Below are 12,975 nucleotides of genomic sequence, written 5' to 3' on the forward strand. Positions count from 1 at the left end.
CGCCTCCGACTCCGTCCTCCAGGGTGGTCGACGCCCCTCCTCCAGCTCCTGCTGCTTCCAGGGTGGTCGTCGCTACGCCTCCGGCTCCATCCTCCCGTGCGGTCGTCGCCATGCCACCGGCCCCTGCTGCCTCCGGCGCGGTCGACGCCACGTCTCCGTCCTCCGGCGCGGTCGTCACCACGCCTCTGGCCCCGTCCTCTGGCGTGGTCGTCGCCACGCCTCCGACTCCGTCCTCCAGGGTGGTCGACGCCCCTCCTCCAGCTCCTGCTGCTTCCAGGGTGGTCGTCGCTACGCCTCCGGCTCCATCCTCCCGTGCGGTCGTCGCCACGCCACCGGCCCCTGCTGCCTCCGGCGCGGTCGTCACCACGCCTCCGGCCCCGTCCTCCGGCATGGTCGACGCCACGCCACCGGCCCCTGCTGCCTCCAGGGTGGTCGACGCCCCGCCCCCTCCTCCATCCTCCTGTGCGGTCGTCGCCACGCCACCGGCCCCTGCTGCCTCCGGCGCGGTCGACGCCCCGCCTCCGGCTCCATCCTCCTGCACGGTCGTCGCCACGCCCCCGTCTCCGTCCTTCGGCGAGGTCGGCGCCCCGCCTCCGGCCTCCGGCGAGGTCATGCCTCCCGCTCCGGCCTCCAGCGCAGTCACCGCTCCGTCTCCGGCCTCCGGCGAGGTCGGCGCCACGCCTCCAGCCCCGTCCTCCGGCAAAGTCGTGCCTCCGGCTCCGGCCTCAGGCGAGGACGCCGCCCCGCCTCCTGCTCCGTCCTCCAGGGATGTCGTCTCTCCGGCCTCCGGCGAGGTCGGCGCCACGCCTCCGGCCCCGTCCTCCGGCGAGGTCGTGCCTCCGGCTCCGGCCTCAGGCGCGGTCGCCGCCCCGCCTCCTGCTCCGTCCACCTGTTCGGTCGTCACTCCGGCCTCCGGCGCGGTCGCCGCCCCGCCTCCGGCTCCGTCCTCCAGGAATGTCGTCCCTCCGGCTCCGTCCTCCATCGCGGTCGAAGCCCTGCCTCATCGTCGTCCTCCGGAGAGGTCCCCCGAGCCCGTCCTGCTCCGTGGGCGTCCTCCGGAGAGGTCCCCCGAGCCCGTCCTGCCCCGTGGGCGTCCTCCGGAGAGGTCCCCCGAACCCGTCCTGCCCCGTGGCCGTCCTCCGGAGAGATCCCCTGAACCTGTCCTGCCCCGTGGCCGTCCTCCGGAGCGGTCACCCCAGTCCGTCCTGCCCCGTGGCCGTCCTCCGGAGAGATCCCCCGAACCTGTCCTGCCCCTGCCCCCGGTCCTGCCCCAGTCCGCCCTGCCCCGTGGCCGTCCTCCGGAGCGGTCACCCCAGGCCGTCCTGCCCCGTGGCCTTCTTCCGTCCACCTAGGTTTCCTGTCTCATGTCTTGTGTTAGTGTGGTCCTCTGTCCCTCCTCCGGTCCCCCCTCCTCCCACCCGGTCCGGTCCAGTTTTGGTCGCCGAGAGGCTCCCTTTGAGGGGGGGGTACTGTCAGGAGTTCAGTTTTGTCCTCCATTTTGCCCCCGATCACCTCTCCTCCTGTGTCCCCTGTCTTTGTCTGTGGCCACGCTACTCACCTCCCGTGGCCACGCCCCTCACCAGTCCCAGCAGATGCAGCCACTCACCCCTGATCACCACCTGCAGGTGTGCTGCATCTCCCTGATCACCTCCCCAGACTATATGTAACCTGCCCCTGCACAACTCTGGTTGTCGGTTCATTTTTGTTAGCCACCCGTCCGTCTTCCGTCTGCTCCCCGTCAGCTCTCTGTCAGTCCTGTTCCTGTTCCCGTTCCTCCGGCCTCTGTGTCTCCTGCGGATATCCCAGTCAAAATCACCAGTCGGTGGAGTTGCTCTCCCGGCTTGGAGGATTGTTGACGCCGTCCCTTCCGCTGGTCTGCCGGCTGCCCTGTTACCCGTGTCCCCCTGGAGCTGTCGGTTGAGTTGCCCTCCCGACTGGACGTAAAGTGGACACGCTCGGTGCCACCTTTTGGTTTGTAGTTTTTTGTTTGTTTATTTTTTGGACAATAAAGACAGTATTTTTTGGAACTTATACCTCGAGTCTGTGTGCTTGCATTTGGGTCCTGGGAAAATACTCCACCACATAACATCTGGTGAATAAAGGTTTGAGTCATATTTCATAGAATACTTTACTTGCATTCAATTTATTTTTATTATAATCTTCATTTATCCAGGTCAGGCAGTTATCAGATCTACCTTGCAGCAGACAGCATAGTAAAACAAAGCAAAATAAAAGGAAATACAAAAAAGCATTCCCCGTCGGTAGCATGTAAAATTCATGCTGGCCCGTATGACAATTTTTTTAGGTAGGTAGGTATATACTTTATTAATCCCCGAGGGGAAATTTTTTCGTCAATGTGGCCCCTGAGCCCAAAAGTTTGGGCACCCCTGACCTACAAGGACCATGGTATTTATCAATATAAGAACCAAGCAGCAACCATCAGTGATGTCATCGTTGTAATGTGAAGTGGTGGCAGGGTGTAGTTTAGTTCAGCTGCAGGGGAGATAAAGTGGGGGAGTGGTTCAGGGAACGGTGTCTGGAGAGGTGTAATTAGCCCAGCTGTGCCTGATTTGTACTAATTGTCTCTCTCATAAAGTGGGCAGTGAGAGACCGGAGGGCAGCGGTACATGGAGGCTCCTCAGGTGTGGAGACAAAGAGACGTGACTAGCGTTCGGAGGCACGGTGGCAGGTGGATTTACCTCAAGAATAAACACCTTGAACTGAGACCGGTGGGTGGAGTGTGATTTGTGTCTGAGGAACTCGCAACGGTAACACAAACTTGTTACAGTTATGAATCCTCCAGTTCAGATTCTGTCCGTCACCATCTTTGCTAGTTCGGAGCAGTTTGGAGCAGGAAGTGACCATATTTGGACGAGCTGGGGGAGGAGCCAGTGGTGGATATGACCGATCTGATTGGAAACCTGACGATACTATGTCCCGCCCACTGATAGCTGTAACCTGACTGCACCACAGGCCTGTCAATCAAACAGACACGCCCCCAAAAACAGGTCTTCTTGAATCTTCTTTTCTAATGAATGAGGGATTATTTTCAGATGGACCTCCAGAAAACTAAGAAGAAGGAGTGACTTTAGCTAACAACAGCGAGACAACTCTTCCAACAACCTCTAGTGGCACTTGGTGGTATTGCAAGTTTAAGATACTTCAGCCTCTGCCTCATTTTTCAGACCCAAAAATTACGTCCACTTTTGTATACAGTGTATGATCAGAACACGGGTGTCAATAAATCTGTGGTTTAAAAATACGTCATGAATCTGACGTAGACTTTTGTTAGAAATTTTCTTAACAAATTTAAGAAAAATTTGAAGATATTGGTAAATGAGGCTCATTGACATCAATGTGGCTTTAAGACACAGAAACAAAACAGCCTGTTGTTGGTAGAGCTCTAGAGAGCTGATCAAAAGGGATGTAAAACTATGAGTCTGTTATTGTTACTTAAAACCACAAAAATAAAATCCTCTTATGGACATCAAAACTGCAAATAAAACACCAGAAAAGTTCAGAATATGGACCTTTAGGACAACAGATAGACTTGTTGCTCTCAGTTCAGTGCCAGTGATGTTCTCTGATGTGCTGATCTCAGACCATCATTCAAAGCTCATTGCACTGTATGAATACCGAACTCCGACAGCAGAAAAAAAAAACCACGAGACTAATGACGTCAGGTGGCTTCAAGTTAAACCAAGAGTTTTGTGAATTTGCTGTACCTGCAGTATATCTCTGCATGCATTAGGAGGACGACTGCATGTTTTCATTGTGGTAAGAAACCAGTGCAGCGAGACACAGGAGAACATCTACTCCAAAAGGCCATCAGATGCATCAGTAATAACAAGACTGTGGTCCTGAAAGTCACAAAGAAAGAGCTCAGATCTGAGAACATGACGATGTCACCATAAAGAAGTGCAGCTGGTCAGTAAACATGCAGAAAGACAATATTTTCAGTTCAAGTTTGTGTTCAATAACTTTGACCTGAAAATCTGCGTAAAGTCACAAAGTCCAAAATGGTGGAAGCTATCACGGCTTATTAGCTTGATTGAATCTCCCATGTTGAAGGACCATCTTCTAACATAGGAGGAATGCAGACAGACAGAATTCGACACAGCGTGCAGCAGTTTTGTGTGCCTTTAAAAACTTGGGTTTTTAACTTGTTTGAACGTTTTGGCATTTTTCCGCTTTCCCATGCTGTCAAATCCCTCATTCATAACCTCGTTGCATATTTACCCCGTGATCTCTCTGTTCGTGCTTTTGAGCCAATCAGTTTCTCATCCTTGTTCTTTAAATATCATGTAATTCTGTCATTCGATCTTCTGAGGGCAACCCTCGTCCTCCCCATCTCCACCTGATACGTCTGGTTTTCCAGGGAATCTCCAGCGATGTTTCTCTGGTCATCTCCACTCACCCCAACTGGTCCAGGCAGATGACCGTTCACCTCTCAGCCTACTTTCTGTTTTCTTCCTGTTGAAAGGAGTTTGTTTTCCTTCTAGCTGTAGGACGTTTCTTTTCCTGTTTATGACCTATAATGAGATTACACACCTGAGATCAACAGAATTGACCCAAGGCAAGCAAATAAGTATATGTAATGAAGTGAATGTAACTCGTTAGTCAGACGATGGAAAAGATTCTGGAGCTAAAATGAGACCGTATCACACTGGAAGGTCTCATCTGCAGGGAGAAACTGTTAAATATATGGTACTGGGTGTGTGTGGGGCACATATTTGTTCTAATGGGAGTTTTTTCTAAATGGGGTCTTCTGTGTTAATCATGTTGATTTTTCTTAGTCAGAGTGCAGGCCAACATTTTCTTATGTCTGCCATGTGTTTATTGGTTATTGTTGTTTGTAAACACCTTTTCTCTCTGCTCCTCTATCAGCCAGCCAGGCATCACATGCCCGCTCCTCTCTGTTCTCTTGTTGTTTTCTTCCTTTTAAAAGGGAATTTTTCCTCCCAACTGTCATTAAATGCTACTCAAGGGGGATTTGTTAGGAACGGTAAACGGTCTGCACTTATATTAGTGCTTCGTGGTCTCAAAGCACTTTTCACCGTTTCCCATTAACCCATTGTCACATGAATGGAGGTGCCATCAACGTCCTCGCTTGCCATCAGGAGCAACTTGCGAGGACACTTCGGCATGTGGACAGAAGGATTTATAAAACTGAACTGTGTATGGATTCTATTCCATAAATAAACGTGCATGACTTGACTATACGTTGATTCAATTATAGTTGTGTTCATTTGTTTCATGCTCAGTCTGTTAGCTGTGTGGAGGGGATGAAAGCGCTATCAAGGCCGATGAAGGTCGTCCAGGAGAGACGTGTGTAGAAATGTGCGGCGTTGTCTCCACATTTAAATGATATTGACTTTCCTTCCTCTTTTCAGCCCACATTACAGTGTGGCCTTACTTCAGCTCCAGCATCATGTGCTTTTTGACCTTTATTCACCCCAGATTTAAGGACTACATACAGACAAGGATTTGCAAACACTTCTCCTGCCAGAAAAATGTGTCTTTCTAAATACATGTTTTGGCTTACAGTTATCTGAAAAAAGATGTTACAACTGAACAAGAGTCTCATTTAAGACAGTAAGGAGTAGTGGGTTAGTTCCTTTAACTAATCAATAAAATCCATGCCACTTAATGTGTTTTAAGGGGGCTTAATATGTATAGTTTACATATTTTTTATAATATAGTTTTTGTGAAATATTTAATATGACTTGAGTAACTTTCTTGGTTTCTATTTTGTGTCATCCCTTCTGAAGCCAGACACAGCTCTGCCCAGCTTTTTAGGCTCACTTAGTTTAATGTCATTAACTCCATGAAAATACTAATGTTGCTCCATGTCAGTTGATAAGGTATATATTCGCCAACATAAATTGCCAATATCTTAATATTGTGTTTACATCTTGTTGTGTTGCTCTTAAGTGGTTAAAAATTAAATTTATTCATCCATCATCTTCCACTTATCTGGGTCGGGTCGCGGTGGCAGCAGGCCAAGCAAGCTGACCCAGATTTCCCTCCCCAGCAACATCTTCCAGCTCATGGTGGGGGATCCTGAGGCGTTCCCAGGCCAGCCGGGAGGTATAATCCCTCCAGCGTGTCCTGGGTCTTCCCCGGGGTCTCCTGCCAGTTGGGCGTGCCCAGAAAACCTCCAGAGGGAGGCGCCCAGGAGGATCCTGATCAGATGCCCGAACCACCTCAGCTGACTCCTTTCGACACGAAGGAGTAGCGCCTCAACTCCAAGTTCCCTCCTGATGTCCGAGCTCCTTACCCGATCCCTAAGGCTGAGCCCGGCCACCTACGGAGGAAACTCATTTTGGCCGCTTGTAGCCGAGTGCCGTTCTTTCGGTCACGACCCAGAGCTCGTGACCATAGGTGAGGGTCGGAACGTAGATTGCCCGGTAAGCGGTCCGGTGCAGCGCCTGTTGTACTGCTGCAGCCGCACCGATCCGCCTGTCGATCTCCCGCTCCATCCTCCCCTCACTCGTGAACAAGACCCCGAGATACTTAAACTCCTTCGCTTGAGGCAGTTACTCCGTCCCCACCTGGAGGGAGTAGTCCACTGGTTTCCTGCAGAGAACCATGGCCTCAGATTTGAAGGTGCTAACCCTCATCCCCGCCACTTCAGACTCGGCTGCAAAGCGCCCCAGTGAGTGCTGGAGGTCCAAAGAGGCCAACAGGACCACATCATCTGCAAACAGCAGAGATGCGATCTGGAGACCCCCGAACCCGATGTGCTCCTCCCCCCGGCTGTGCCTAGATATCCTGTCCATGAAGGTCACAAACAGGATCGGTGACAAAGGACAGCCCTGGCGGAGGCCACGCCCACTGGAAACGAGTCTGACTTATTGCCGAGAATACGAACACAGCTCCTACTGCGGTTGTACAGAGCCCGGATGGCCCATTGCAACGGGTCCGGCACCCCGTACTCCCGCAGCACCCCCCACAAAAACCCCTGGGGGACCCGGTCGAAAGCCTTCTCCAGCTCCACAAAGCACATGTAGACTGGATGGGAAAACTCCCAGTAGTCTTGCGAGGGTAAAGAGCTGGTTCACTGTTCCACAATGAGGACAGAATGGTTAGGTTAGGGTTAGGTAGTTACTTTATTAAACCCTGAAGGGAAATTTTTTAATTTAATTTAATAAGCACTGCTCCTCTTGAATCTGAGGTTCGACAAATGGTCGGAGCCTCCTTTCCAGCACTCTGGCATAAGCTTTGCCTGGGAGGCTGAGTAGTGTGATACCCCGATAGTTGGAGCAACTCTCCAGTCCCTCTTTTTGAAAATGAGAACCACCACCCCGGTCTGCCAGTCCATGGGCACTGTTCCCAACCCCCATGCGACATTGAAGAGGCATGTCAGCCAAGACAGCCCAGCAATGTCCAGCGCCTTCAGCATCTCAGGGCGAATCTCATCCACCCCTGGCACCTTGCCACCGAGGAGCTTTTTGACTACCACAGAGGCCTCTACCAGGGATATGGGTGCGAACCCCCCCAAATCTTCAGACGCTACCTCCTCTCCAGAGGACATGGTGGCTGGGTTTAGGAGTTCCTCAAAGTGCTCCTTCCACCGCCTCCCCAAACTCCTCCCATGCCCGAGTTTTAACATCCGTGACCACCGCAGCTGCAGCCCTTCTGGCCTGCTGGTACCTCTCAACTGCTTCAGGAGACCCCTGAGCCAACCAGGCCCAAAAGGCCTCCTTTTTCAGCTTGACAGCTTCCCTCACCCCCGGTGTCCACCACCGGGTTCTCGGGTTGCCACCGCGACAGGCACCGATGACCTTCTGACCACAACTCCTATCGGCCATGCCCACAATAGAGGCTTTGAACATGGCCCACTCGGACTCCATGTCCCCAAACTCCCTCGGAATGCGTGAGAAGTTCTTCCGGAGGTGAGAGTTGAAGACCTCCCGGACAGGTTCCTCCACCAGACGTTCCCAGTTTACCCTCACTACACATTTGGGCTTGCCAGGTCTTTCCAGCTGACTCCCATCTGATCCAACTCACCACCAGGTGGTGATCAGCTGACAGCTCTGCTCCTCTCTTCACCCAAATGTCCAAGACATACGGCCGCAGATCAGATGATACGACTACAAAGTCGATCATTGATCTCGGCCTAAGGTGTTCTGGTACCAGGTAGACTGATGACCGACCTTATGTTCGTACATGATGTTTGTTATGGCCAAACCGTGACCAGCACAGAAGTCCAATAACGAAACACCACTTGGGTTTAGAACCGGCAGGCCGTTCCTCCCAATCACCCCCTGCCAGGTTTCTCATTGCCCACATGAGCGTTGAAGTCTCCCAGAAGAACAATGGAGTTGGCGGGCGGTGCCCTTTCCAGGACTCCTCCCACCAACTCCAAGAAGGCCGGATACTCCGAACTGCCGTTTGGTGCATAAGCGCAAACAGTCAGAGTCTTCCTCCCTGCCACCTGAAGGCGCATGGAGGCGGAGCCTCTCGTTCTCCGGGGAGAACTCCAACACATTGGCCCTCAGCCGGGAGCTCTTGAGTATCCGCACTCCCGCCCGGCGCCTCTCACCATGGGCAGCTCCAGAAAAGGACAGAGTCCAGCCCCTCTCCAGGAGCTTGGTTCCAGAACCAGTTCTGTGCGCGGAGGTGAGCCCAACTATATCTAGCTGGTACCGCTCCACGTCCCTACAGCTGGTCTATGCTGCCGGCGATCTGTTTGCCCGGGCCCCCGGCCCGGCCTACCGCCCGGTATGCATTGCACCCGACCCCGATGCTTGTCCCTGCGGGTGGTGGGTCCACAGGGTGGCTGCTCCATGATGTTTCTTCGGGCTGAGCCCGACTGGGTCCCATGGGCGAAGGCCACCAGACGCTCACCGGCAAGCTTCCCTCCTGGGTCTGGCTCCGGGAGGGTGCCTCGGTTTCCCTGATCCGGGCGAGGTGGCTTCAGTCCGTGGGTTGCTGTTCATCGGGGTCTTTGTGAGCCGCTCTTTGTCTGGGCTCTCACCTGAGACCAGTTTGCCTTAGGAGACCCGACCAGGGGCTGAAGCCCCGGACAACATAGCTCCCAGGATCACTGAGCCACTCAAACCCCTCCACCACGTTAAGATGGTGACTTGCGGAGGAGCGAGTTCATTCATTCATCTAGAATTAATCCAGATTGGTAATATATGTTTATTTTCCAGTATTGATTTGTTAATTATGATGTTAATTAACAAACATTTCCAGTTACCTGCTTAATGTTTACATTTCTTCACATACTGATGATGCTTGAGTTGTAAGAGCTTCATCTTCATCCTAAATGGTAGAATGAGCTCCCCACCGACATCAGGACAACAGAAACTCTGAACATCTTCCACCACAAACTAAAAACACATCTGTTCAGACTTCACCTTGAACAGTAGAACTTTAGTAGCTTAAAATGACACTTACTGATAGAACTTTGTAGTTTGGCTTTCTGGAAGAAATTGTATTTTCTTGATTCTTGTTGTTCTGGTTTTGTACCCTCATGGTTGAAATTAACTTATTGTAAGTCTTTTATCCAAAGAGTCAGATAAATGAAATGTAATGTAATCTTCAACTCGGTCACTGAGCGTGCCCTTTTGACTCTGGAGTCTAAGTTGTGTCCGTCCATGAGCTGTAATCTAAATCCCTCCCCACCCCCACACTTCAGCCAGAGCTGCTCTGTTCATCAAAGCATCCCAATGCTGCAGATAAATAAATAAAGTGGCAGTCTGGTTGAGCAACATGCACCTGCACAAAAAATCAACAGCATGTCACAGATTCAGTGGCACCACAGACTGTCATGAAGGTACATTTCAATTTGTGGAAGTAGGTTCAGATTTCTGTGGGTGAGGGAGGAGGCTGAGGAGGATGAAGAGAAACGGCTCTGAATAAAACATCATATTTACTGGAATAGTTTTCCTTGCATGAAACAGACTTCTTGCTCTGTTTCTGCAGGGAGCCATGTGAGCTGAGCAGAGCGAGGACAGAAACACGCTCCAGTTTCCAGACTTTTGAAAGATAAAAAAAAAAAATCAACTTCTGCTTTTAAAAAGCTTTTTAAGCATTGATGAGAGAGTCCTGAGGAAATCAATGGCTGAGTCATATTAACCTAATTCTCTCCAACACAAACCCTCTTTGGGACACTCCTTCTGTTCTGCAGCTCTTAAACAAGTCAAATTCCCGTCTTCTGACAGACATCACAATCATATATTTTTTGAGGCCGGATGAAAGTTTGGAGTCGGTAAAACAATGTTTGATGTGAAGAGTGAATGCAGAGCTGCTGCACAGCCTGGCCCTCCTCTCTGGCTGACGTCGTGGCGGTAATGACGCTTGATACCGAGCCAGGATCTGCAGCTCCCACATGACCCGCTGTGCAACATATGGTGGCCCTCGCTGTGGCCTCGGTGGCCAGCAGCCTGTGGCAGCAGGTCAGCAGCTGAACTGGGAGGAACAGCCACGTGGGAACACCAGGTTTGATGCTGCTGCAGATCTCTGTCTTTGTTATAAAGTGCTGCTTTTGTGCTTCAAAGAGAAAACTGTTTAAATGGGTCAAGCAACACTCCGGTGTTTTATTCTCAAGTCTAAAAAAAATGCAAATGTATTCTTGCTCTTTAAAAATGTATCATGATGTCACTCGTTAGTATCAAGTTAAACCAAGAGTTTTGTGAATTTGCTGTACCTGCAGTATATCTCTGCATGCATTAGGAGGACGACTGCATGTTTTCATTGTGGTAAGAAACCAGTGCAGCGAGACACAGGAGAACATCTACTCCAAAAGGCCATCAGATGCATCAGTAATAACAAGACTGTGGTCCTGAAAGTCACAAAGAAAGAGCTCAGATCTGAGAACATGACGATGTCACCATAAAGAAGTGCAGCTGGTCAGTAAACATGCAGATAATCAGTCAATTCTCTTGCAGGCAGAAATACAATATTTTCAGTTCAAGTTTGTGTTCAATAACTTTGACCTGAAAATCTGTGTAAAGTCACAAAGTCCAAAATGGTGGAAGCTATCACGGCTTATTAGCTTGATTGAATCTCCCATGTTGAAGGACCATCTTCTAACATAGGAGGAATGCAGACAGACAGAATTCGACACAGCGTGCAGCAGTTTTGTGTGCCTTTAAAAACTTGGGTTTTTAACTTGTTTGAACGTTTTGGCATTTTTCCGCTTTCCCATGCTGTCAAATCCCTCATTCATAACCTCGTTGCATATTTACCCCGTGATCTCTCTGTTCGTGCTTTTGAGCCAATCAGTTTCTCATCCTTGTTCTTTAAATATCATGTAATTCTGTCATTCAATCTTCTGAGGGCAACCCTCGTCCTCCCCATCTCCACCTGATACGTCTGGTTTTCCAGGGAATCTCCAGCGATGTTCCTCTGGTCATCTCCACTCACCCCAACCGGTCCAGGCAGACGACCGTTCACCTCTCAGCCTGCTTCTGTCAGACGTTTTCTTCCTGTTGAAAGGGAGTTTTTTCTCCCAGCTGTTGCTCATGGGAGGTTTCTTTGGGTTCCTGTCTTAAGTGCCCAGAGAAGTCTTACGTTGATTTTTTGCAACATCAACACAAATTTTGAAATCCATACACCTCCAGTGTCTAGGCACCGGCATTACCCGTCCTTTCTCCTCCATCCATCCGACCAGCCGTCGATGTCTAGCCGCTAAAATTCAAACTTTCATTACTTCAATAAATTGTTTTCCGCTCCTAACGATCTCTCCTTATTGAACTAGTTTGTGTTGCCTTGACTTCATTAGTCATCAAGCTACTTAGCCTGTTAAAAATATATACAAATAAATTGCTTATGTTCTATTTATTTTTAGTATGGTGATTACTTTTTTTCCTTCTTCTCACCAGTGATTTTAGGGTTTGCGGTAGATGCTGTGGATCTCTGCAGTTTTATGTGTATCTTTTGTGTAACTGAAAACATGGAGTATTTCTGTCTTCTTCGAACCCCTCCTGTGAGCGAGGCCTTTCATCTGCAACTAGTGCCGGTTTTAAAAGAAGAGCCTGGGTGTCTGTCTCCGTTCGGGCCCCTGAATGCTGGCTCCAGCCCTGCATCGCCTCAGCCCAGCCTGCTGGAACAGCTTACATGGCAGCCGGTCTTGACTGATTGCGCTGCTTGTTAGTCTGTCTTTGATCATTAAGCAGAGCAATGTCACCGCCTTTAGTGTCATCAATTATAATTTGGCTTGTGTCACTTTGATCTTAACAAATATTATCCCAGTTTTTTTTTTTTAAAGCCGTTGTTGGGCCACGTGCTGTACGCTTCCAGCTTCCTCTCTTACATGCAAACCTTGTGATGAATAATTTACCTGAGTGGATTTTTCTCCCACATGCTCTCTGCTGAAGCTCAGGCTACACAGCCTAAAGCCAGGAAGTTTAGAGTGAATGAGAGAGAGAGAGCAGGGAACATATAAATAGCTCATCATGTCCCTTGGTGGTGGCACCTACATCTGCCTGGTCCATATGGCACTGTAAGGCAGCTCCAATTTCAATGAGTCAATACTCTGCATGAATATTCTGATCGGTTGGAGAGACTGTGGTCTGGTCAGAAAGTTTCTGTATAATCTTCATGCAATAATGTACGGTGACTCAGCAATTATTTTGAAGGTGAAATTAGAGTCAGGTGTTTACAGTTTAAGAGATTGTGTACAAATGGAGTTAATTCAAGACCCTCAGAGAAGAGGTCCACTAAGCAAAGATCTCTCCAAGAACAGTCGGCGAGGCCACAAAGGAACTTTGAAGGCTTGTCTCACATTGGCAAATATTAATGTTCACGAGTCCACCATCAGCAGAACACTAAACTACACCAGCCTGCAAAAACACCTGACACTAATTTCACCTTCAAAATAATTACTAATCTCATTTTTTTTTCATTTTCATTTTATACACTTTATTAATCCCCGAGGGGAAATTTCTTCACTACAGCAGGGGGGCTCTCAGGGGGGAGATGCTGCAGCAGGCTGCCACGACCGCGGCGCCAGGTAACCTG

General features: G+C 50.0%; 1 protein-coding gene across 1 annotated transcript; it reads left to right on the plus strand.

Annotated features, from left to right (window-relative positions):
• The first annotated feature begins 611 nt into the window (after positions 1–611).
• On the plus strand, positions 612–1,352 carry LOC138633460 (skin secretory protein xP2-like). Its single transcript, XM_069719705.1, has 2 exons — positions 612–956; positions 1,188–1,352. Exons 1-2 carry the CDS (start codon positions 612–614, stop codon positions 1,350–1,352), a joined length of 510 nt encoding a protein of 169 aa, XP_069575806.1.
• The last annotated feature ends 11,623 nt before the right edge of the window (positions 1,353–12,975 follow it).

The sequence above is a fragment of the Brachyistius frenatus genome, unplaced genomic scaffold (genome assembly GCF_029030835.1).
Source record: "Brachyistius frenatus isolate BFR_SWC_R1_liver_20210118 unplaced genomic scaffold, ASM2903083v1 Contig_221, whole genome shotgun sequence".
In the NCBI taxonomy this organism is placed as follows: Eukaryota; Metazoa; Chordata; class Actinopteri; family Embiotocidae; genus Brachyistius; species Brachyistius frenatus.